Source organism: Aspergillus welwitschiae (genome assembly GCF_003344945.1).
Source record: "Aspergillus welwitschiae strain CBS 139.54b unplaced genomic scaffold BDQ94scaffold_106, whole genome shotgun sequence".
In the NCBI taxonomy this organism is placed as follows: Eukaryota; Fungi; Ascomycota; class Eurotiomycetes; order Eurotiales; family Aspergillaceae; genus Aspergillus; species Aspergillus welwitschiae.
Window position 1 is genome coordinate 1 of NW_020798800.1, and position 25,351 is coordinate 25,351.

The window sequence follows — 25,351 nt, forward strand, 5'->3', positions numbered from 1 at the left end:
TGGCGGTGCCGCGCTGTCACGGTGGACGCGAGGAACACCAGCCGGATCAGGATTGCGTGCCGAGACGAGGCTGAACACCAGCTGGTTAAGAAGGTGGCGGAAACCAAGGTCGGCACAGGGGCCCGAGTGCTTCGTGACGAACTGTACCCGATCAAAGTCGACAGCGTCAACAGAACTGCAGTGCTTGATGAAAACGGTGATATCCGAGCAGGAGCTGCGGCAGCCTTTGGCGAGGAGAACGAAGTTTCCATCGCTAAGATTGCATGGCTCAGCAGAAAGGAGAATACGAAGGCCTATGGGTCAATGGTCGTTTATCTGACCAAAGGCAGTGATGCACGGAGGCTCCTGGCCGATGGGTTCTTTCACGCTGGGGGAGAATCCGGCGTGACCAGCACCTTTGAATACCGACCCCGACCGATGCAATGCGACAATTGCCAAGAGATCGGGCATAAGGCGTTCCAGCGCAAGAACGCGCAGAGATGCGCAAAATGTGCCGCGGAGGGCCATCACCACGGTAGCTGCGATCAAACGATTCCAAAGTGCATTCCATGCGGAGGCCCTCACGAATCGTACAGCAAAAACTGTCGGAAGCTCTACCCATCACATCATGAATAAGTCTCTTCGAGTCATTCAACTGAATGTGAGAAAACAGGGTGCAATGCACGAGAGCTTAATGAATGACGAAGAGACTCAGAACGCGGTGGCGTTAACGATTCAGGAACCCCAAGCGCGGAGGATTCAAGGCCGGCTCTTGACCACCCCGATGGGACACCACAAATGGACGAAGATGGTTCCCTCTACCTGGAGGGAAGGCAGGTGGGCAATTTGAAGCATGCTCTGGATTAACAAAGATGTCGAGGCGGAACAAGTGCCAATAGAGTCTCAGAACCTAACGGCAGCGGTTATCAGGCTCCCCGAGCGACTGATTTTCACGGCATCTGTTTACGTGGAAGGGGGCAATGCCTTAGCTTTGGACGACGCATGCAAACACTTAATCAACGCGATCACGGGAGTACGGCGAGATACGGGAGTGGTGGTGGAGGAAATTTTGATTATGGGAGACTTCAACCGGCATGACCAACTCTGAGGAGGAGACCACATGTCTTTGGGAAGACAAGGCGAAGCGGATCCAATCATCGATCTCATGAACGAATATGCTCTCAGCAGTCTCCTCAAGCGAGGCACAAAGACATGGCATGGCGGAGGATACAGCGGGGACTGCGAGTCGACGATCGACCTGGTCCTGGCCTCGGACAACATGACAGACTCCGTGATTAAGTGTGCTATACTCGGGACGGAGCACGGCTCGGATCACTGCGCTATTGAGACCGTGTTTGATGCGCCCTGGTCGCTCCTAAAGCACCAGGGACGACTCCTGCTGAGAAACGCTCCATGGAAAGAGATTAACACCAGGATAGCGAACACTCTTGCCGCCACTCCTGCGGAGGGCACAGTGCAGCAGAAAACCGACCGACTCATGTCGGCGGTCTCGGAAGCGGTGCAGGCGCTAACACCAAAGTCGAAACCATCACCACACGCGAAGCGGTGGTGGACCGCTGATTTGACACAGCTCCGTCACATACACACATACTGGAGAAATCACGCCCGCTCCGAGCGACGGGCGGGACGAAAAGCACCCTACCTGGAGACGATGGCCCGATGCGCCGCAAAACAATACCACGATGCCATCCGGCAACAAGAGAAAAAGCACTGGAATCAATTTCTTGCCGACAATGATAACATATGGAAAGCCGCTAGATACCTGAAGTCGGGAGAAGAGGCAGCGTTCGGGAAGATCCCGCAGCTCCTCAGAGCGGATGGGACCATGACCACTGATCATACGGAGCAGGCAGAAGAATTGCTCGCCAAATTCTTCCCGCCCCTGCCGGACAACATTGACAATGAAGGGACTAGACCACAAAGAGCGCCAGTCGAGATGCCTGCCATCACGATGGAGGAGATCGAACGACAGCTGATGGCGGCAAAGTCTTGGAAGGCACCTGGCGAAGACGGTCTGCCAGCAATAGTCTGGAAGATGACCATATCAAGATTCTTTGGGTCCCTGCCAGCGAAGACAACAAACTGCTGGGCCTAGCTAAGGAGCAGGCCAGGGCCGCGACCCACGAGGACGCTATCCCACAAGCACAGGGTTGTAGGAAGACACGCCAAACGAGTGGATGCAGCACTCCCAGGAAAGCACACGCGACAGCTGTATGACGGATTGTTGTGGAAAGAAGCGACCGTGCTGGCTCAACTCCGGACCGGCATGGCAAGATTAAATGGGTATCTCTACCGGATCAATGTCGCGCAGACAGACCAGTGTGCATGCGGACAAGCAAAAGAAACCGTGGAGCATTTCCTCTTCCGGTGTCGGAAGTGGACTACGCAACGGATCGCACTGCTACAATGTACTCGAACTCAGCGGGGCAATCTCTCCCTCTATCTGGGCGGGAAATCGCCTTCCGATGATCAGCAGTGGACGCCGAACTTGGAGGCAGTACGAGCCTCAATACGATTTGCCATCGCCACGGGCCGACTCGACGCCACCTAACTATGTCAACCAAGACAATGACACCCTTCCCCTAACTAACCCACACCAACCACCTTGTGCCACAGATGGTAGACGCGCTTCAACTGCCGAGGATAGGATGTTGAACACTTGAAGAAGCGCCTTCAAGCCAGTCTACTAACAAATATACTAACCCACAGGGATTCCTACGATAGTGACAGCTGAGAGGACATATACTGAAAGGATCTATGTATGGGCCCGAAGGAGATACCGCAGATGTACATTAGAACCGGTGTTGATAGATCAGTGATAGTTGCCCTTTCGGCTGAGACGCCGGGCGTAATGTATATTGTGTGTGTGTGTGTGTGTGTGTGTGTGTGTGTGTGTGTGAGATACAGCGGCGGGTGGTTGCACTGCGCTTTGTGCTGTTACTCATGACTCTTCAGTAACCTGCAAACGACTTTCCGGTTCTTGGTGTGTGTGTTTCTATAAACACTTTTCTTGTGCTGGCAATACGTACCTTGTTACAGCACTTTGTCGGCTCCCATGTAAACGCACAAGCACTGGCAACTCAAAATATGATCTTATATGTCCTGAGATAACGGCTTTTAGCTCTCTCCTCTACTTGTACAGTCTGGTTGGCTTGACTGTGATCTTCTGACTTTGACGGTTCATGGACTAATGTGGGCCTGACATTCGATCCAGCCACGGTTCACGAGAGTGCACCATGGTTCAACTTTCAATGAGGCTGCATGCCATACACTGTATCTCTACCCCTAAAATCATTCCGTTAGTTGTGGTTTAGTTTTACCGTCCCAGGAATATTCCGCAAGGTTATCAGTTGTACACGTTCTTGGCTGACTGGGGCGGGTTTCGGTTTCATTTCGAGTCTTAGTTGACCAAGCCAATCTGCAATGGGGAAGTTATTATCCCCCGCCTGTTAGGGATCTAACAAGCATGAATTGATATAAATTCTTAAGAGCTTTAGAAAAGCTTTAATCAATCCTGTACTGGTAACATTAAGAGGATAATAGGATACCGAAAAAGTCACAAGTACACCGGACTAGTAGTTCTAGTTATTCATCTGTAGATAAGGCATTTCGCTTGCATGGATCCAGAGGAAATGTCTCTTACAGTGATTCCCTGGAGTCATCGTAGTTCCTTTTTTTTTTTTTTTTCTCTGGTTGTAGCGGGCTACTCGGATTGTTGCTCTTCGAAAGCTTCTGCAAACTAGTCTTACTATGAATAGTCAATTTTAGTCGCTCTTATACGCAGTATATCTCGCACGTGTAATGTCTGTGAACTGTGTAATATTTAGAAATAACAGCAATGAATTGTTACATGCTCAGTGCTAAGCTATCTTTCACGACTTGTATATGGAGGTGTGTAGCATGCGCTAGCAGGCTTAGCAGTATCCTTACCGACTCATACAATCCGATATATCATGATTACAAGTAAAAGCAATATAGAGCTATTCAAACCGACATTTTGTCTTATTTAGGTGTCATTCAATCCAATTTCTACGATCATTACTTGCCTGCCTACTTACTTATCGCGTCTCCGAGTGTTTCAACCTGCAGGATCAGTATCATCCGATTGGTGTTTACGTTCAAGCGCTTACCTTGCACTACCATGGTGTTCCCCTTAGCCAGGTGAAGCTATTACTGGAATGTCTCAAGCAATCCAGTGGTGGAGCAAGAAACAGAAGAATCTACCCGTATTCGTCGTGGTTGGAAAGGCAATAGTGACTTTATGGTCTGGGGTTGTTTCTCTTGCTATAAGAAAGGACCCTTGCATATTTGGAAGCCTGTAACAGCTAAGCGAAAGCAAGAAGCAACTGGAGAGATCAAGAAGTTGAATGAAGAGCCGGAGCCAATCAGAAAGCAAAACTGGGAGATTGCTACCTCTCTAGCTAGAATGAAGCTACGTGGTGGTCGTACACCTGGTCGAGAGCCTCACTGGTCATGGAATCGTGCAAGCAACCGTTTAGAGCGGGAGATTAAAGGAGGCATTGATTGGCATCGCTGTTATAAGGTTAGTTAATATTCTTTATCAATTTCTATACCAGAACTAACTAGATCCCTAAATTTATGAATTCCTTGTTCCAAAATTGGTTCCTTTTGCTAAAGAATGTAAACTCAACCGCCCAAATACAATCATTCTCGAAGATGAGCACCTGCTCACCGAAATCACTTTCCAAATACTGTATACAGTATACACGGCATTCAAAAGATCCTAGATTGGTCAGGTAATCTATCTGATCTAAACGCAATTGAGGCTGCCTGTCCCTGGGAGAAAAGATGTACAACCTCACGAGGCGCACTTCGAGATTAAAGGCCCGCTGAAGAGGCTTGGTACGAGGCATGGGAAGAGCTATCGCAGGAGAAGATTCAACATTGGATCCAACGTTTGATTAGACATATACAAGAGGTCATCCGCTTAGAGGGAGGAAACGGATCAAGGAAGGTCGTACAGGGGGTGATAATCGTGAGTGGAAAGGGGTCCGTGTCAAGGCGTATCTATCTCAGCGTGAGTATCTTGGTAAAGGACCTCTATTCTAGCTATCTGAATAGCTTCAAAATGGCTGTCTTAGGTAGTAAAAGCAGGCAGATAGGCAGGCAGTCATCATGTATAGAGTATTAAATTGTAGATCCCTGCCTTTCATGAATAAGTAACTATCATATAAATTACTATGTAAGAGGTCTTACATGTCGAAACCGCCATGCCTACTAGCGCATGCTAAAGCACACCTCCGTATGTCTTGGGAAAATAAGTGATGAGCGGAGGTACTCTGATTATTAAGAATGTGCTAACTACGTTAACTAACGTAACAATCGATCTTTACGATTAGTCACCTTGTTCAACCTAACAAATAATAATTTCAAAATAGGTCTTTTTCATGCGTACCAAAGTTGCAGAAATCGTCCAAGCAACTAGCTCCAATAAGGGGCGAACGGAAGAACTGCGACCAGAAGAACCGCAGCAATATCCAAGATATACTGTACTATTCCAAGCCGGGACAGATCCACAAGTGCGTCGGTTGCACGTTTCTTACATGCCGCACTTTGGCGCGGCGCCGGATGTTTTGGCCATCCAATTATAGCATGTTAGCCTTGCCCCACCGATATGGCCGCCAACGAATGTTATCAATGCTACCATATTAAGCTGCAGCTGTGCGGGGCCAGAGTCATCTTTTGGTTCCCCATGGACGTCATACGTGTCAACCCACGCGCCGATCTTGAGTCTCTAATAAATGGCAATTCCCGCACAACACACACCTGGAAAGGAATTTCTCAGAATTTCCACTAAGTCACGCAATGGTGGTAGAGCATAGTGAAGGATCACCGGCTATTGATACTTGCGCAGCCACGATCTATCCCAGATACGATAGCCTGAGTATTGTCGGGGCAGGCCGCATCATCCTTGTTGATAATGGCTTCGAATCCGGAATCAGAGTCTGCTTCCCCGTGTACTTCGTCTGCCTCGAAGGTTGCCATCCCGAGATTATCAATCCGTGAAGCTACCGCTAGGCCACGCACTAGAAAGGCATGTAAGGGATGCAGAGAACGCAAGGCTAAATGCGACGGTCACCAACCATGCAATCGATGCGCGGCTTGTTGAGTGGATTGCGCCTACGTTGACGGGAAGAAGGAGACTATAGAAAGGTGCGTTCGGAGTCATTGTGCAGTAAGAAATTGCAGTGACCGACAAATCCCAGGAAATATCAGAATCTCGAACGCCAGGTTCAGGTGTACGAGAAACTCCTGCGCCGAGTGCAGTTTCGAGCCACGCCAGAAGACGGAGATCTTATCGCTCGGACTCTTGCCCATGTAAGCCATCCTTGATTGGCAAGTCATACGCTCTGGCCTCTATTAACGTACGTTCAAGTACAGCCTGTCTGACATGAGCGACACTATCACAGATCATGCACACCCCCCAGCTACAGGAGATGATACCATTTATGCAATAGAGTGTGTACAGGAAGACTTACATAGTAGTAAGGCCTTGCAGCCTATTGGATTTATTGGCGGTCCTTCTGAGCTGTCCTGGATTCAGGATCTGAACCAGGAGGTCGAGAGATACACATTATGTTCGGAAGGAGAGACTCCGAATAGACTTCCAAGTAACGACTCAGAAGTTCTGAGTAGGGTGAGTTATTTCCTGGATGATCAGGACCTGGCCATGTATGGAAACATTGATTTTCAGATTCAGCCATCTCAAGATGTTGCAGAGCGACTGCTCAGCCTATATTTTCATACTGTGCATCCGTCGTTTCCCATTATCAGCAAACTATCCTTTACGCAACAGGTGGGCAGCTTTTACGCTAAGCCCGATTTACGTCCGCCGAAGAAATGGCTCGCGATTTTAAATTTGGTTTTTGCTACCGCCGCCAAGTTTGCACATTTGGTACCCGAACATTTGGTGCAATCTATGGATAGCCCTATGGTGTATTTCACCCGGGCTCGGCGGCTTAGCACCACAGAGAACCAATTGACTGAACATCCCAACCTCCAACAAGTGCAGATTGAAGGTCTCACTGCGTTTCTGTGCATGGCGTCAGGCCATATAAATAGGTGCGATGGCCGTTCCCTGTTCCTTTTCCTTTTCTCATTTTGCCTCTGTTCGTAAAGAAAAAGCCCCAGGTTCTCACCAAATTGCAGATCGTGGAGAGCATGCGGGATCGCAATAAGGTCTTCCATTGCTATGGGAATAAACCTTCGGAATCAGAGTAAGGAGATTTCCAATATTTCTAGGGAGATTCGGTACCGTGTTTGGTGGTCACTCTATACACTGGAGAACACCCTTTCTGTCATGACTGGCCGGCCTACTGGAACTTCAGATAGGTTCTGTACGACGCCTTTGCCGATACCTTTCCAAGAGGAGCAGTTTCATGTAAATCCTGCTGCCAGACTCTTGAAGGACTCAGAATTTCGAGCTGATTATATGCGGGACTTTACATCATTAAAGCGCACACTTGCGAACCGGCCTTCGAATACCGACCAAATTAGCGGCCAAATGCCTGCTTCAAAAGTTCAAGATATTGTGCCTAACACTTCTCAATATTTTCTCTATTATGTCGAGCTGACTAAGATCATGCGTCGAGCGATTGATTCCTTGTATAGTCCAGGATTCGCGAGACGTCCTTGGCTTACCATCTATGCAGCAATGATAGACCTGGTACATGAAACAGACGAATGGCTTTCTTGTTTAGCTGAAGAATTCAGCTTCAAGTGTCATCAAGGCTCAGGCCAATTTGAGAGGTTGAGGTGGAGCCTTGCCGTCAGATTTCATAGCGTGAGAATCACAATATGTCGACCCTCCCTTTGTCGATCGGGAAGGCACAGGCAAGGCACGGAGCCTCCCAAGGATCTCCAGCAAACCGCAGAGATATGCATTGATTCAGCATGCCGGATTCTGGACCTTCTGCCTGATAAGCCTGATAAGCCTGACAGAATCTGGTTGGCTCAGGTGTCTCCATGGTGGTGTGTCCTACACTACCTTGTGCAGTCAGCAACCATACTGCTGATAGAGCTGGACTATCGCGTCCGAACCGGTGCCGACCAGGCCGCTAATATCAACTCACGTATTGGAAAAGCATTAGACTGGCTTTCAGCTCTGGCGGTTGATGATCTCGCTGCGGAACGTGCTTTCAGGGTCTGCGATAATCTTCGCCGTCGGCTCTTTCTCCACTCTATCATCGAACCGGACAGAATTCCTAAGTTCACTGCGGAGCTCACGACGAATCTTTCCCCTGCCGCGGGAGTCTCAAGTTTAGTCTCTCAGGCTGAACACAGTCCCACCCCCGTCTCATCTGTGCCACACAGAACGGGAGAGTCGGCGTTTACGGACTCAGAAATGCGGAACGAGACAACGTTTCATCCAGCTTTCCAGACAGCATATGATGAATTTATGCCGTACAATTTGTACAGTGCACGGAAATCCTAATGTTAATTGTGCGCGTGTCACTCGTTTTGCGGCTCTTGAGCTGTAGTCTTATATATGCTGAGGAAGCGGTTCCATATGTGGATATCTTATTTCATCCAATCTCGTCGGAAACAATATTGAATCCAGCCCCGTACTTGCCAACAGGATGCTTGGCGTCATACGATGAACTTAGGTATATTCGTACAGAATCAGGCTACGTTGTTCCCCATCTTGTCTAGCCATTTGAAGTCGTTGCGGGCTGCTTCCGCCGACTCTACATTCTTGAAGCGGATCACATATTCCGTTTTGGTAGTGTCGACCTCGGCAACCTGGGCTTCCTGTGTCGACAGTGCGCTCAGCAGCGCCGTACGGATATGGGCGTTCGCAGACTCTCTTTAGAGGTATCGGCCAAAATGGTTCTCACTCTCATTGTCTCTCGGGTCGACAAAGGAGCGCTGGGTGCTAATTTGGACGCAATTCTGGTCCTTGTCTGTGCGTTGGTTGTTCGGTTGAAGATCCGGGTGGCCGCCACTGGCCGCTACCGGGGCCCAAGACCTTGGTCAGGGGCGTTGTTGATGGCGCTTCGATTTGCGCACATAAGGCTGGGAATTCTTCGTGGACTTCTCCTTCTGGGATTGTAGGATATTCTGATCGTGTTTGACCTCCTGCAGCTCCGCTTTGGTCGATTCGATGAGCATGGTTTGGTGGTAAATGATATCCTTGGTCGTTACCCGTCCGTTGTTGTCTCCAGCGTTGACGGTCCTATGAATCTCATCTTTCTGGCGAGTCTGTCTTTTCGTGCGAGATACAGTCAGCAGTCCCTGGTCCTCCAGTGCAGGGATCGCTGCCGATCCTCGCGTGTTTGTGGTAGGGGGTTCAGGAGCTTTTGCAGGCGGGTCCCCCATTGACCCGCGGTAAGCTTCCGCTCGGTACACAATCACACTTCAGCATCAATGTCAACACCACTTCCCAGATCTCTTTTCCACAATGTCTTCTCAGAGTCGCTTAGATCGACGCTCTGCCGCTCGACCCTGAATATACAGTGACGCGTTTGTATCCCTCGATCGACACACTTTTCTTCAGATAACGAGCCTCAGGCGCCCGCCCATGGAGCGCAATCTCTCAACGTGTAGTTGGCAAAGATGGAGTTGACGCTAAGAATTCACGGCTACTTTCCTAGCCCTGTAAGGCAATATTATGAGAGTTAACACATGGCGTTCGGCAGTTCGAAATTTAGAGTCTTGAATGTCCACCTGTTAATGTTCTCTAGCTCGCCGATTCGTTCTGGACCAATGTAGAAAGGTATGCTGTGGATGGCGGTGGCTTAGGTTAATCGCAATTTTCGAGATCCCTGAAAAAAGCTTCAGTTCCACTTTGTGTTGCTTCTGGAGGCGATTATGACCTGCAAGGGTTATGTAGTATTTTATTGCTGCGTAAGACTTTTTGCGTATCTCGTCGTATTGACCAAGGTCTCGAACAGCAGCAAGTTCTAATCAACCCGCGCACTAAAAATACTCGCAAGAATAATGAGATACGATTCTATGACGAATTATAATATCACTCCTTCTCGAAGGCGAAAAACCAACAAGTTGAAAAACTATTCTTCATGCAAGTGACCTCTAAAGCCCGTTAAGAGATAATCTAAGCAATAAGCGACATGACATTGATCACCGCGCATTCTTAGACCTTCTCTTCTTGTTTCCTTTCATGTAAGACTGTTTTCGGTTAGCGTAATGCTGCTGTTGTGGACATGCAATATCGGGCTCAATATTCTCAGGACCCAAGTATCCATCATTCCTATCCTCTGAAATTGACTGGGGAGCGGAAATTATCGACCGTCCACTAAGAGATTCATCTATTTCGCTTTTCAGTTCGGCATCTGTGTCGTTTGAGTTACCACAATGGGGGAAAATGTCCTGGTCGGCAAAATCGCTTTGCAACGGGGTGTGATCAGTTCGACCTTGGGATTTATCATTAAACCGGCGTACCGCATTCATTAGGTTCGTACTGACACCTCGACTACCAACAAATTGTCGACAAACGCTTAAGCCACTCCCAAGTATCTGCATTTTCTTGTTTAGTTGTTCTCTTAATGCACGGTTTTCTTCAGATTCGCCTGCGATGCGCGATACCAGCTCGGACGGCATTTCGTAAACTTTGATGGGTGTAAAAAGAGAATTAAGAGACTGGACCAATTCAACCTCCACAGCCTCAACCGCCACGTCGTCGATGAATCGCTTCAGTGCCACCTGTAGTAGTCAGCGTTGATAACGGCAAAAAGTGATATCATGCGCGTCTCATCGTACCTTGTGGTAGGCAAGCATGCAATCCAAAGCCTCTTCCGAAGCGAAACGCATCATATTTGGCTCAGTATACTCTAGGAGTGATTGGAGGAGATCCTGTAATCAGTATTCACTCCCGAGGTACTGCGGTGCTTGTAGGTCGTCGATACCAAAGAAATGTTGAACGATTCTCCTTAGCTCGCCTGCGCGCCTGTCAACGGCCACTCTGTATGTTGTCCGTGTAGTAGTGATTGTAGGTGACAGGATGCGCATTTTGGTGACCTGCAAGTAAGCTTTTGCATTTTGTCGTCAGAACCTCCTTGAGTCGAAGGGGTGCAGGGGAGATGACCTGATCGAAAAGAACGGCAGAAGTTGCCTCATCAGCTATGTAACCTATCACAAGCGACATGAATTTTTCGACCGCCAACCAAGCCGAGAAAATATGCTGATATGTTATTGTTTCCCAGGGGCGACATTGTTCCTGAAATAGGTCACTGACAATCATAGGATTGAATGTGCCGGGTAGTTCCCGTCCTCTTGTTCGTTTCATAAGATCCTGAATACGACCCATGAACTTGCCTCGCGTAACCAGGATTTGCCCACTCAGACCATCAACTTGATCAGTGTCTTCATCAATTTTGCGGTACAGTAGTTGCCTCGTCTACTAAGGCGCTCTGCAAAAGCTTCGTTCAGATTTTGGATGACAGCACGAATCCGCTTCTGATGACCCGTAGGAGATTGGATATCTTCAAAGAACATTTCATTGTATGTGCCATCGACGGCAGCCTTGACCAGAGATTGCAAGTGTTGACTAATGTTCAGAAGATAAGTCCTTTGCTCATCTAAAGTAGCTCTGGGCTCGCCAAGCTTATTCAATTGCTGTATACAATCCTCCTCCTTGTCTTCAATCTCTCCGATGAGATTTGGAAGCTCAGCCGCAATCTGTCGCAGAAGTAATCGGCTGAGACGATTACGCAGCGAGCCAGTCCCTACCAATGAGGATGGCATCTCTCCCCAGGCCCCCTTGGAGAAAAAGTCTTGCTCTTTCTGATCGCGATCGGAAAGGGTCCAAGTGCCCTGAGCAGTATCCATATCCCTGAGCGCATGCCATCCGAGCCGAAATCCAATGTCCCGATTTTTCGCTAATGATATAAAAATCCTCTCGCTTGCGGAATTTGCGACCAGCGTATTGGGCTTGGTGATGACGCCTAAAGGTTCGATTGCCCGACGGATCAGCATCCCTTGCCAACCGTAATACAATCTGATTCGCGTAGTCATTTTTTCGCCGAGACCACCGCCAGAATGATACTTCGCGGCTGTTTCATATATGACTGAACCACCTCCTGCACCAGCTGAACGTCCGGTGCGGATTGATGTTTGGTTTCGGAATGAACAAGGCCTGGCAAGTCAACGATGGTCAAATGCGGCCGGTCTGGCCCGGACACCTCAATCCGTAGAAGATCGTTTGAAATAGCTTTCCCATGCGTAGATATTCCCATTTCCGTTTTAGCATTATCAACCAGCTGAGGTAGCTCATCAAACCCGTCAAGCTCTTCGCGGAAGCTCCCCAGCGACCGCTGCTCTACTTCGCTGCGCGAGTGGTGTGGTACAATAGACACTCTTATTCCGACATTAGTGTCCTTCCAGAGATCCCGCCAGCGGGCGATCCCGAAATCACCCCAAGGACACCTGAAAACTCTGCAAGAGACGAGGGCGAGCAGACGCTGGCACCAGCCCATAGGGGCAGGACAAGGAGAACACAAAACATTACGATCCCACCCCTCGACTTCAACGCGCCAGATGATACCAGTAACCGCATCACCAACCAGATGGTCTGGGCGCTGATTCTCAGCCTGAAGAAAACCATCACACACCAAAACATTGCAATCGAGTCAGCCAGAGCGGAAATCCAAGAGATTAAAGCCGGACAGGAAGACCTACAGAAAGAAAACGCCAAAATACAGGAGGAGATACAGTCCCTCCGATCCCAGATCGAAACACAGACCCTACCCTCCCCTAAATCATGGGCCGCAGTCGCAGCAGCAGCGGCAGGGAACAGGCCCGAACAACCCCCGAACGCGATAATTCCGCGACCACGGAAAGAGCCAAACTGCGTCCGCATCAGCACCGCGGCCACGTTAGACGAAGACATCGATAACGAACGGTTTACAAGATTCCTACCTACCGAAGCAGCGAACACGCACATCAGAACAGCCCTGCTGAACGCAGAAACCACCAAAGAAGTGCAAGTAGCGGGAGTCGGTACAACTAAAACAGGCTATGTCATTCGATTCCAGGATGCCCAATCCGCCGAGACCGCCCGAAACAACACCGAGTGGCTCGATGAGCTGGGAAACGAGACCAAAGTAGTGAAACCCAGGTTCGGGATCGTGGTTCATCGAGTTCCGACGGAGGATTTCGAATTGGACGCGAACAAAAAACAGGGAATCGAGAAAATCGTGATGGAAAATGACCTCTGCGAGAAGGGATTCCAGGTCGAAGACATTGCATGGCTGAAGAAGAGAGACACGCCCATGGGCAAATCAGCCACGATGGGGATCTGGCTGGACTCACCGGAGGCAGCAGAATGGATCATCACCAATGGACTACTTGTCGGACAGAGGTACATCGGAAGTGTGGAACCCTATCGGGTAGAAAAGAAACGATGCCGGCGCTGCCAGGGACTCGGCCATCTGGCCTGGTCATGCAAGGAGCGAGTGAAGTGCGGGTACTGCACGGGCCCGCATGACCAACGCCATTGCTTCCCTGGGATCAGGCCCCGATGCTCAGACTGCAATGGAGAACACCCGACAGGTGACCGAACATGCCAGGCACCGCTGAATCCTCCGTCTTCCTCCCAATGACAGCAAATCTCCGAATCCTACAGTTGAATATGATGAGATCCCGGGCGGGAATGGAAGCCCTCATCAACGATCACCATAGCCAGAACCTCGATCTCCTTTTAATCCAAGAACCACCCACAACCGCCTACCACACCCATGTCAACCATAGTGCATGGCGACTCTATCGGCCAACACACGCCGAAGAACCAGGCCGAGTTCGCAGCCTCCTCTATGTAAACCGGAGGATCTCAACTGCACCACACCGCCAAATCCACTGCAACCACAGAGATGTAGTGGCCATCAAAATCTGAACACCAGAACTCCAATACCTGGTGTTCTCAATATATATCCCACCAATTGAGATGCACAGGGCGTTCGAAGCCAGCAGCGCCCATGAAACCCTGGCAGACATCGAACGGACTATTCAGGAACAAACAGAACCAGATAACCGGACGACCAACCTAATCCTCGCTGGGGATTTCAACCGCCACCACCCAGCATGGAGTCATCGCGCGGTTCACCACAGCTTCGCACAACATGCGGAGGAACTGATCAACTTCTTTCAAACCCACGAGCTACAGTGGTGCCTGGCCAAAGGCGAGACAACATACTGGTCCCTTAATCAACCTGGAAAGACATCAGTTCTCGACCTCACGCTTACCAACAATGTAACACGCTTGATCCGATGCCAACTCTACCACGACCACTATGGGTCAGACCACCGAGGAACATATTCAGAATGGAATCCCCAAGCGGAGCAAACTAGAAAGCCCAAACTGAAAAGGGCATATGACCGAGCAGACTGGGCCCGAATCGGTCAAGATATACTGAGACAGATTGACCCACATGTGAATATCCAGTCGGCCCTGGACCTAGACTACGCCGTCAATAATTGATCCAGAACACAGTAATTGCCCTAGACCGGCATGTGCCGGTGCAGGCCCCGTGCCCATACTGGAAGCGCTGGTTCACTGCAGATCTCAAGGCCCAGCAGATCGAGGTTAACCAGACCCGGCGACGGTGGCAGAACAGATGCGCCCTGCTAGGGCCTAACCACCCAACGACGAAGGTGCTTTTCGAAGAGATGCGGCAGAAAAGACGACAGTGGACCAGATCAATCGAAAAGGCAAAAAGTAGACACTGAAAGGAATTCCTTGACAAAGCCGGCGAAGGCCATCTGTGGAAAGCGGCTACTTACATGCGCCGCCGGGATGCCTACATGAGCATCCCCACCCTCAACGTAGGCACTGAAGAGGTGACAGATAACCAAGGGAAGGCAGAGGCATTCCTGCAAGCCTTCTTCCCAATGATGGCTGAACCCGAGCCAGAGGAACTGGTGAACCCCGCGGAGGAGCTACCATGGGAACCGATTACCGAACAAGAGATCTACCGGTCGCTCAGAGTGGCCAAGGGGACTACAGCCCCTGGTAGAGATGGGATCCCCACGCTTGTCTGGAAACCTTGTGGACCTACCTTAAAGATATTATCACCACGATCTTCACGAAATCAGTGGACCTGGGCCACCACCCCAGACAATGGAGGCAAGCGCGGATTATCGTGCTGCGGAAACCAGGCAAACCCGATTATTCAACCCCGGGGGCATACCGACCGATCTCACTGCTCAATACCCTGGGGAAGGTTCTGGAGGCAGTCATGGCCCGCAGACTGTCGTACTGGGCAGAGAAATATAGACTTCTTCCAGATACACAGTATGGAGGCAGGCCAGGACGGAATACAGAGCAAGCCCTGCTTGTCCTTGCCAATGCAATAGACCGAGCATGGGCACAGTCCAGAATAGTCACACTTATTGCGTTCGACCTGAAAGGCGCGTTCACCGGAGTGTACCAGTCTAGCCTGGACGTTCAACTACGGGCCAAAGGCATCCCGTCAAAGGCCCGACAATGGATCAGCAGCTTCATGGAGGACCGACAGGCTAGTATCACATTTGATGACTTTGAAACAGACGACCTTCCTCTAGGAAATGCAGGCCTGGCCCAAGGATCCCCACTCTCGCCGATCCTCTTTGGATTCTATAATTCAGATCTAGTTAATCAACCGGTCAACAGTAATGGTGGAGCATCAGCCTTCATCGATGACTACTTCCGCTGGCGGATCAGCTCGTCAGCGGAAGAGAATATCAAGAAAATCCAAGAAGAGGACATTCCGCGGATTGAAGAATGGGCGCGTCAAACAGGCGCGTCCTTTGCAGCTGAAAAACCCGAGCTGATTCACTTGACCCGACGCAAAACGGCACACAGAATCGGACAGATCCGGATGAACGGCCAGGTTATTAAACCAGCCGACACCGCCAAGCTTCTAGGAGTCATCTTCGACAAGGAGCTGCGGTGGAAAGAACACGTACAGAGAGCAGTTCAACGAGCAAGCAAGGTAAACATAGCCCTGAGTGGGCTACGGCACCTTCGGCCGGAACAGATGCGCCAGCTCTACCAGGCCTGCGTGATACCAGTGCTGGATTACGCATCCACAGTCTGGCATAAACCACTCCGAGACAAGATCCATCTGAGGCTTCTTGAGACAGTTCAACGGACCGGCCCTCGTCCGGATCCTGTCGGCCTTCCGGACAGTATCCACGTCAGCTCTCGAAGTCGAAGCCCACATGCTGCCTACCCACCTGCGACTCAACATGTCCCTTTGCCACCGCGGTGTGGCTGTTGGCACCGATCTGGACAGGGTGCGGCGTCTGAAGCCCTAACATGGTCCGCAGAGCCTGTAGCCGCTGATAATAGGGTGGGCTAGTTCCGCGCATGTCAGAATAAAAGACATGATTTGAGGTTGGAAAGATCAGTCCAAGTGTATGCTAAATCCAAAGACAAGACAGGAAGTCAAAATCGTGCTATAGACAAGATGTGGGCTAATATATCGAAGCAGGTGTGATCACCGAGCCTTTCAGGACGGTATCGCAGGCCGTGTGTTGCTCAGAGAATTAGATTTCATCATCACCGTAGAATGCAAGATCGAGGCATCTTCGAGTGGTCGAATCCAGAGGGTGTATCTTACGTTTCACGTAGGTGGGCAACTTGTACTTCACCGTGTGTGGAAACCCAGCTGGTGGTAGGTCTGTTTGTTTTTGGTGGTCTGCCCGTGTTTCTTGAAGCGACTGGATTTCCAGCGCCGTTGTTCTCGAGCAAATCACATCACTTTTCCAAAAGGGAGATGTATACATAGACTGACTCTTGTCAATGGGAAGATACGGAAGATCGCAGACCATTTATTTGCAAACAGCGCTCGGCTGGAGTCAGCTACTGTCTCTCTTGGATAACCCAATGCTTGTTGGGTAAGTTAGGTAGAACCCAATACAGCAATGATAACCACTGGCGTATGCTATCAGTGCAATAGCACACACAGGAAAGCATTTAAGGGCCGTCTGAGCCCCGCCCTTCACTTGCCAGCAGTTACTCTACGCTCACCGCCCTCGTGCCTATATTGTTGCATCATCAGTTGGGATTTTCAGCGATCGACGGTTTTACACCTGCTAGCGATTTGTCTCAACTCGTTTTGACAATGGGTGAGAACAATGCAACATGCGAGAAACCTCCAAGCAGTGTGCCCAAAGGAACCTGTTGTCAGACGGCTGTCAAAAGTCCACTTTCAATCGGCAGCCCCTCCTTCCTTCTGGATCCACATCAACTGGCAAGCACTCTTCAAGCCATGCGTGGTTCTATGGCCATGCTTCATGTAAGCGAAGGGGAATGCAAAAAACGTGCACATTTGCTTATGTTCGAGCCCCATGCTGCTTGCGGAAACATGGGTATGCACGAAAGACAACGTCCAGAACCGTCCACTAACAGCTGGAAGCAGGCTCCGAGAACTCACTTGCAGACTTCTACCCGAAGACACCACCCAACAGCCCACGTATGGCTGTTTCGGAAGCTGTCTCGATTGAGCATGTATCTATTTTAGAGAGCTGAATACTACCCGACGAACACCGTCAGCGACCCAGCTGCTACAGGGCGATGTGCGTTGCCTCACTTATTATAATATGTTGAGACATTTGAGTCACCCCTGCTGCTTGGTAGCCAGCGATATATCGTTTTGGTCTACTTGGCAGAAATCTGTTCTGACATAATATGTGGAACTTTCACCTGGGGGATTTGGGCGTCCTGGCGGGGAACGGTCCCTTTCTATCAGTGCCATTTGTGACCAACACGGACCATTCTTTTAGAAATTTTATAATAAGAATTCCAAGTATATGGCTGCAATAGATGAACCTCTTTAAAGAATACCGTGGTCTTGTGCGACTCCACTGGCCTGCTCCCGTGAGCCGGTAATACCATGTTTATCAAATACATCCTCAACGAAGATCTAATTTTACGACAAGGCATGATGAACAGTTGAATGAATAGATTAACCAAGAAGAAATTGTGCAACTCAGAGACTCGCGGGTCCACTATGATACTGGGGCATGAATGCCGGGAAGGTACATGCGATGGTTCCGATCTTCACTGGCTCGAGCTTCTCTTCCTTATCAGTCAAACAGGCCCTTTTGCGGCTTGCATAGTCCCCAGGACGACGCATCAGTTCGTTAACCGCCTGACTGATTTGGGGCTCAAATTCATGCTTCATAATTAGATTATTGGATTGCTTGACCTCCACGGCCACAAGAGCGTCGAAAATTTTGAGGCATGCGCAGAAGAACCAAGTCTTGTCTTCTTGGCACTTTGCTACCGCTATCCGTCTTCCAAGGCGCCTCGCAACAAATCTAAATCTCTTTCTCTGGTACTATAATCCGAAGCTGCACGCAGGCCGTCTCCAGGGGCCTGGTTCTCGCCCGAGCCAGCGCAATCTGATGGTCGATCAAACTCATCCCCTGTAGGTCATTTCTTGCAGGATATTCGGTTAGTCTCTCTCCTTGCGCGGAATGACGAGAGGGAGAACCGAAGAGATATAGAATCATGACAGTAGATGCTGGACGCTGCGTCAATCGCTGTTTCCATCGTCCTGTTTGCCGACAACGGGATGGTTCTGTCGAGAGTTCCACAACTGCTCATCTATACGAGGTGCGGAAGTGCCGCTCACGACCCAGCATCACCCTGTCCCCTGCCAACACAGAGACAATTCTCCGTGTCAAAAGTGCCTTATCCAGCTTTAGCGAGAGCAGATGTGCACTACGTACCCCACTCTGTACTATGGTTGTCAATCGGTAGACTTGTGTGCATCTCTGAAGATGATCCATTGCTATGGCAGAGCAACTACAACTGGAAAAGCTGCGCGAAGTTACCCGAGTCGGGTACCATATCATGATCATCGCAAAATGCACCCCCTTCATCCTCCTGAGTACGCCATATGTCCGGTACCGCTGTCGTTGCCGGTAGAGCAGTCGTTAAGGCGACCGGATCCACACGTCCTGGTAAACCAGCAGGGCTCCGAAGCCGCTGGTGCCAACCTGCAACGCTATGCTGCATTTCATCCACCAGTTTTTGAGTCACCTGCCGCTCAGAGAACTCTTGTCTGCACCGATGCTGGTTATTCAACAATCCCTGTATTGCACTTTCAGCGCTATCAAGGCGCTCTGGCAGGGTCTTCTTGTCCCACCGCAATGCTTCATTTTCCCGCTCCAGTGTTTCCACCGTAGCCAGGCAGGCCTCGTGGTTTTCCAATGAGCTGGCAGAAGGAACGTCTCGAGAACCAGAACCGGATATCTGTGATCGCTAATGGGTGAGTGAAGTCAGCTAAACAACAGGCCCCGGCAATCGTGCATGGAGGCTTACCATGTATGGACGTCTAGGGGAGCGCGGAGGCTGCTGGGGAGGCCGCGCGACGGGCTTCTCTGTTTGGATGGATCCTGTGTCGGAAACACCACTGTGACTCTCGGTCTTCCGGGTGGTTGCGCGAATCCTCGCCCGCGGCCTGGTTGTGACTTTTGGCATTCATGAAAGGTACCAGAGCTAACAGAAGAGTAGTGTGGAAGGAAGTTACAAGTGTGCCGTAGAGCGCCGTGCTGAAGGGAGAATTGGTCGGAGTCACAGCCAGCAAGAGACCTGGCTGGACAGGAATAAAGCGCGCCATTGGTGATGGTGGGGTCCCTCAGCAATCATGTTAGTCAAAGAAAGCTAGTGACAACTGTCGGTTGGCATTATCTGTCGACATGATCCTGTGTCACCATAATCGAACGAGTGACACTGATGGTTAAGATCTGCAACATTGTGTTTTGCAGCGGACCCAAGCACCATGGGGTATTTCCCCGGCCAGAGCGGTCAAATGTCTAGGTTAACCTTATTCGGCCTGATCTATATATCACAGCGTGTTTAGTCTGGTCTCTGAAACTGACCCACCTGGCCCGTGGTTCGAGGCTCTCTGCCCTCGTTGACATCATCGCATAAAGTGGTACTGTATTGGCATGTGAAACTTCGACAACCCTGGGCCGCAGGGAAAGTCCAGCGGTGAGTTACTTGGGTAAGTCAATGGGAATTGTTGCATGGATGGGGCGACGTTCGTTCACCAGGAAGCATCGCTAGGGCAAAAGATCCTCCACATCAAGTGGATCACGGTGTCCCTCCTCTTTCTTGTAACCTCGCAGTGCTGTACAACTTCCGCACACCGGGCCATACGCCTACCTCGACCTTTCACTTTTTGCCTGTCTTTACCAGCGCTGTTCTACAACTTAGACCACGTTTGTCATTTTTCTCTTGCTCCCCATGCCCAATAGACACTACCGGGCCTGGACTCCCGGCGAGGAACATGACTACCCATCATGGGTAGCTCGTCATCTCCATTTAACATGGCCGGAGAGGGCAAGAAAATATTCCATCGAACGCAAACCCAGAACGAGAGAGTCTTTGCGGACTAAATATCGACTTCTGGAGAAGGAGATCCGACGGCACCGCCCTCCAAATTGCAAACCCCCATCGGGGCTCAGACGTCGCATCCCCCAGAGACAGGATCATAGCCAGCGGAAGGCTTGGCCCAGTCCTATCTCGATCAGCACCCCCACCCCTTCCGAGCATCATTTAGACGACCCGAGCGCGGTAGCGATGCCGGCGATGAGGCAACGGACCCCTACACGCGTGGCCAGTCACCAGAACCAGAATCAGACCGTACCATCGACCCAGGCTCTAAAATTGACCTCCCAGTTCTCAGCCAAACGTGGGAGCCACATGCGTTTGATGAGTGGGCTTGTTAAAGGCTGGGGTAATTCCCCCGGTAAGAGCATGACCCCCGTGGCGTAATAGAAGCCCTCTGATATTCACAACCTTCTTAGGAGCAGGAAACGGAAGTGAACATAGAGCATCGCCTCGGGCATCAACCACATCTGACGACATCGATCGGCTGTGGCGATTGGCATACCGTATCTCCGGTCGCACGAGGCAGTAGGCACGAGCCGTGACGGAGACATGCTGGTAGTACTCTCCGCGAGGGTTCTCCAGGGTGGGACGACATACCGCCGCAGCTGCGCTTTTGCTCGTCCAACTCTTTATGCTGTGACCAATTGCCCCGTTTTCTACATCAGTAGCTGGTGTGAACTTCCCTCATGAAGCTGCCTGGTTGTGTTCAAGGCTAGCGCGTCATTCCCTTATATTTTTCTTGTGGAATAAGAAAAACTCACTTCTGTCCATTATTCTTTCATATGGTACGGGCTATACATATCACACTATTGACCCTACATCCATGAAGATGATGGCCACGCAGAACCATTTTCTCTGAGCGGCGTTAGCTCCGCTATCTATCGAGGTTTACCGAACATACAGATATCACTATACTCACGTGCTGAGCTCGTTCCTTTACGTACCACGCCAGGTGTGGAAACTTGAGGACGTAATATCCGTTAGGTGCGCGTGCGGATTCCTTGGGGGGAAGTCAAAGTTGAACGCCTGAACATAGTTCCGGGCCTTCCCGAGCACAACCTAATGTCACCAACAAGCGCGTGGCTCTCACGGTAGGGCAAACCGTCCCAACTCATCATACACCAGAACTCTTATTATAACATTCTGTTTACAGTACGTTATTTCAGCCATATCAAGTCTACAATGGTACGTTATAAACGTACATATTATAGTGATATCTAATAATGATTATCTTGAATGACTTCCCCGAATATTTACATCAAATAACGCAGCCGCTAGATCGATGACGTGTATTTCGATTGTGTTCTATAATAGTCAGTATATATACGACTAGTTTTGGAAAAACTTAGCGAGAATAACTGGCTGATTCCGAGCAGATGGGCTGGGAGGCCAAAGATCAGGCCCATACCGAGCAGCAATAGGTTCAAGACGGTGAGCTTCGCCGCACGTTGCTGGACGTGGGCCCAGCCATGGGCGGACACGAGTAGGAGGACAATGTTGGCGCCCAAGAGCACCCCAACCAAAATTGCCTCGAATGCGGTGGATATGTCAATGGACGAGCCACGGCAACTCATGGCCGATGCGCCGCCCAAGAGAGGCCGCGATGTGGCGTTGGACAGTCCACCGACCAAGCTGGTACGCCAACCGCGTGAGAAGCCAGACGCCCAGCAAGGCAGCAACCCATATCCCGTACCAGTCAACGGACTGGATTTGGGTGGCCTGTTCATACAGGTCTGAGAGGCCTGGAGGCATTGTCTCTGGGGGAGCGGAAGTGGGATCTGGCAGATGGGAGATGGGAGATGTTGGCTTATAAGCATTCTCACGGCGTCGGCCTTGGGCCACCGGTACAGCTAGATGCTACATACTTTCATTATTGATGGCCGGCCTCTGCGGCCCTCCTGTTGTAGTTGGAGATGGTGAGACAGTCAAGTATATGGCCGGCACGTGTAATTGCTCGTGTAACCACGAGGTCAAGTCCGAAAAACGCTGGGTCCTATTAGCTCTTTGAATCCGATGCCCAGGCATCAGAAATATGAGGTGCATCTAAGATAATTTATAGGAGCAATAAATGGGTATTCAGCGAGCTTCTGCTTCTAACAGGCAGGGTCAGCCTTTGACGACCTTTTTACCATGGTGGCTTATTATCGTTTGACTGTAGCTCTACATAATGCTGAAGTATCTGGGAATGGAACTCTGTTCAACTACTACGTATGTCGCTCTACAGTACAGAAGCACCACTAGAATTCGAATCAGCTGTGGAGGCAAGCCAGTAATTCTACAGACCCTTGTACGGAAATCTTCAGACACTCCACTACGAGCACATACATCAAATGCAAATAAGCTAAAGAAAAATAAACTAAAACTTCCTCGAAGTCCGTGCGGTTATGCGTCCAGGAATAGACAATTTGCTGTAACAAGAGTCCAAAGGCAAGACTCCAGCCGGCTGATCACACAGAATATTTCCACGGGATCCAATTCAGCGACACAGTATTAGGAGCGCCTGCTCCCATTAAACCTGTCCTGTGCGACGAGATGATTTTGCATGTGTGGCAACTAAGTATGAAGCAAACGTCCCCGAGCTTTTCACTGCGGCTCTATTCCTTCATTGACATATTACAGTAATATTAGGTACAATATGATCTTGGGACCGTGTGTAGAAAAGCACCAACCTATCATGAACGACATTTTATCATAATTCAATCACGTCCAGGCATGCAAACTTCCGCATTCCTACTACGCAAATGGTTCCAGTTTTTTTGTGAGCATTGAAGCCACACACCTAGGTCGAGTGACGATGCTCGACCTGGTCTTCCGGCATCGTGACATGACACGATGACTCCTGTCTGTTGGCACCAATGTTATCGAACGGGCTGACTTCAGTCCCCTGGTAATCCAACATAATCTGTAGCCACGGGGGTACTAGCAACTCGAGGTTTCGCACAGGGACAGGTGGAGATGGTTGTTGATGCAATCTGTGGCGGTGGAAGTCCGTCTTGGGCAATGCTGCGGAAACAGGCGCCAATGGATCCCAGGGAGGTATTAGCATTGGAGACTCAGTCGGGAGCGCCAAGCTGGCTTCCTCGACATGCTGCACATGAGGGAATCTCGGAAAGCTCGGTGGCACAGTTTCTAGTATAGAAGAGAGCCCGAGTGCATTGGACGAGGGAATGGGGTCCGGTGCATCAAAAGAGGGACTTGGATGGTAGAGCCCTTGGGAGCCGTCTCCCCAGAAGTGCATGATTCCGCTTCTAGTCGGATACTGAGGCTGTTCAGCCTCGCCTCCAAAGGACCACCCTGCCGCCTGCGGTGCAGGAATAGACGAATGGGAGAAACCGTCGGTCTCGGACGCGGTCAGATTGTCGGCTTGAGACCAGGTCCAACCCCAGAAAGATGCGGGCAACGTCTCCCACGAGTATGGTTCCGTAGCCCACGGCATCGAGTACCATGCATCTGTCGTATGATCCCCTGTCGAGTTGTCCTCGGGCATATACGAGTTCGGGAGTGCGATTGCGCTAAGCGGGGGTCCCCAGCCTGCATTTACGCCAGTTTCGGATGGGAGAGTGCTGTTCCCATCATCGATAACCTCATACCTTTACCCACGAGCAGTAACGTCTGCAGGGCACGTAATGGGTGAGCCACGTTCAGCACCACTGTCTCTTAGGATGGCGGCATCTGAAGCGCAGCCCATATCGGACACGCTCCATCGGTGTTCCTCCATGGATGCGCTGGCGTGAGCCTCATACGTTCTTAAGGTGTCACTAGAAGGCTGGTCTGCATAAATCCTGCTGACTGGCGACTTCTCTGTTCGTGTTTCGGTGGACATCATAGTACGATGGTCCACACTCTGTCGATCCGACTGAGGAACGCAAGTACTTCCGCTACTCTGGCACGCTTCGCAGGGCCAGATGCGAGAACACTAATAGCCCGTTATGTTAGTCAAACGCGCTGTCGACCAACAGTTTACCATGAGTCCCAGTTCCTTGTGACTTCGCGCACCTTGATTTTCCGACGAAAACATCTCTCACAAGCTCGGTGCGTCTGGCCCTGTTATCCCCCCATCAGCTAAATCTCACTCAGCAGACGGTGTTAGTTACACTGCATATTGAGCAGAGTGGAACATGAATATACCTTAGTAGGAAATGTGTTCGAGTAATATCGAAACGGCCGAACATAGGGAACGCAGTCGGTTCCGCTTTCATGGCACCTTTCACAGGGCCAGATGCGAGAACACTAATACGCAGTGTTAGTCTAAGACCCTGTCCACCGACATTCCATCATGGTATCAATTCTTGGATTTTGCGCACGTTTATCTTCAAACGATGACACCTCCCACAAGGATGTTCTAAGAAGCGCTGCTATCCTTTCATCAGATAATGCTCACTCAGCAGACAGTGGCTGTTGCAATGTAGTAGAAGAGAGTAAATTATGAAAATACCTCAGTAGGCACGTTTAAAGACGTTCGGTGCTCCACGACAGGCTTGGTGGCATTGGTGTCCTCTCGCTGCTGACGGACCGGGGCCGCAACCGAGACAAAGGCTTCCGCTGCGGTCGCAGCTGCAGTCGCAACTGCACCAAGCCGTTCGTTGTTCCCAAATGCGTCTTTTGACACCTGAGTATACAACTCCTCCAGCGGAGGCAGTGGCCGCTGCTCGTCCATGAGTGGAAAATGGCTTGGTTGGTCTGTGCACAGATGCAAAAAACGTTATGACTCGTGAGAAGACTAGCACACGCCCCAAAGACCCTGGTCTGGGTTTTTAAGTGTTCTCAATGAGTGGCTTGCCACTCACTTTATATAGCCCTGGTCTGATGGCAGGCTCAAATCACGCAGCAGCGACGTAGTATGATAGAATCACGCATGAAGAATGCTAGGCATATCAATAAACCCTCATAATGAATTATAGAAGTCCGCATCTTGTTCCTATCCAATGAGCCTGCTGTACAGTCGGCTAGGTAGCAGCCAAGATGATCTCAGTATGCTCAAAAAGAAAG

The 25,351-nt window shown here is 50.3% G+C and overlaps 7 protein-coding genes across 7 annotated transcripts; 3 read left to right on the top strand and 4 right to left on the bottom strand.

Annotated features, from left to right (window-relative positions):
- Positions 1-5,941: 5,941 nt before the first annotated feature.
- On the top strand, positions 5,942-8,707 carry BDQ94DRAFT_177476 (Zn(II)2Cys6 transcription factor; the record flags this gene model as incomplete). Its single annotated transcript, XM_026772905.1, has 4 exons — positions 5,942-6,125; positions 6,284-6,339; positions 6,398-7,083; positions 7,171-8,707. The coding sequence occupies 4 exons, from the start codon at positions 5,942-5,944 to the stop codon at positions 8,453-8,455; spliced, it is 2,211 nt and encodes a 736-aa protein (XP_026619547.1). The 3' UTR covers positions 8,456-8,707.
- Positions 8,708-10,114: 1,407 nt separating this feature from the next.
- BDQ94DRAFT_177479 (uncharacterized protein) lies at positions 10,115-12,668 on the bottom strand (the record flags this gene model as incomplete). Its single annotated transcript, XM_026772906.1, has 8 exons — positions 12,395-12,668; positions 12,026-12,356; positions 11,382-11,924; positions 10,999-11,343; positions 10,851-10,940; positions 10,741-10,811; positions 10,215-10,683; positions 10,115-10,149 (listed from the first exon to the last, which is right to left on the bottom strand). The coding sequence occupies exons 1-8, from the start codon at positions 12,596-12,598 to the stop codon at positions 10,115-10,117; spliced, it is 2,088 nt and encodes a 695-aa protein (XP_026619548.1). The 5' UTR covers positions 12,599-12,668.
- A 4,175-nt stretch (positions 12,669-16,843) lies between these two features.
- Positions 16,844-17,516, top strand: BDQ94DRAFT_177481 (uncharacterized protein; the record flags this gene model as incomplete). Its single annotated transcript, XM_026772907.1, has 3 exons — positions 16,844-16,849; positions 16,950-17,328; positions 17,379-17,516. The coding sequence occupies 3 exons, from the start codon at positions 16,844-16,846 to the stop codon at positions 17,486-17,488; spliced, it is 495 nt and encodes a 164-aa protein (XP_026619549.1). The 3' UTR covers positions 17,489-17,516.
- Positions 17,517-18,769: 1,253 nt separating this feature from the next.
- BDQ94DRAFT_177483 (uncharacterized protein) lies at positions 18,770-19,447 on the bottom strand (the record flags this gene model as incomplete). The annotated part of the gene is made up of 2 exons (XM_026772908.1): positions 18,770-19,228; positions 19,289-19,447. 2 exons carry the CDS (start codon positions 19,445-19,447, stop codon positions 18,770-18,772), a joined length of 618 nt encoding a protein of 205 aa, XP_026619550.1.
- Positions 19,448-20,215: 768 nt separating this feature from the next.
- On the top strand, positions 20,216-20,891 carry BDQ94DRAFT_164414 (uncharacterized protein; the record flags this gene model as incomplete). The annotated part of the gene is made up of 2 exons (XM_026770003.1): positions 20,216-20,720; positions 20,779-20,891. 2 exons carry the CDS (start codon positions 20,216-20,218, stop codon positions 20,889-20,891), a joined length of 618 nt encoding a protein of 205 aa, XP_026619551.1.
- Positions 20,892-21,636: 745 nt separating this feature from the next.
- On the bottom strand, positions 21,637-22,114 carry BDQ94DRAFT_164415 (uncharacterized protein; the record flags this gene model as incomplete). Its single annotated transcript, XM_026770004.1, has 3 exons — positions 21,637-21,667; positions 21,722-21,931; positions 21,987-22,114. 3 exons carry the CDS (start codon positions 22,112-22,114, stop codon positions 21,637-21,639), a joined length of 369 nt encoding a protein of 122 aa, XP_026619552.1.
- Positions 22,115-22,954: 840 nt separating this feature from the next.
- Positions 22,955-25,019, bottom strand: BDQ94DRAFT_177484 (uncharacterized protein; the record flags this gene model as incomplete). Its single annotated transcript, XM_026772909.1, has 5 exons — positions 22,955-23,246; positions 23,304-23,952; positions 23,986-24,245; positions 24,445-24,618; positions 24,798-25,019. 5 exons carry the CDS (start codon positions 25,017-25,019, stop codon positions 23,142-23,144), a joined length of 1,410 nt encoding a protein of 469 aa, XP_026619553.1. The 3' UTR covers positions 22,955-23,141.
- Positions 25,020-25,351: the final 332 nt, after the last annotated feature.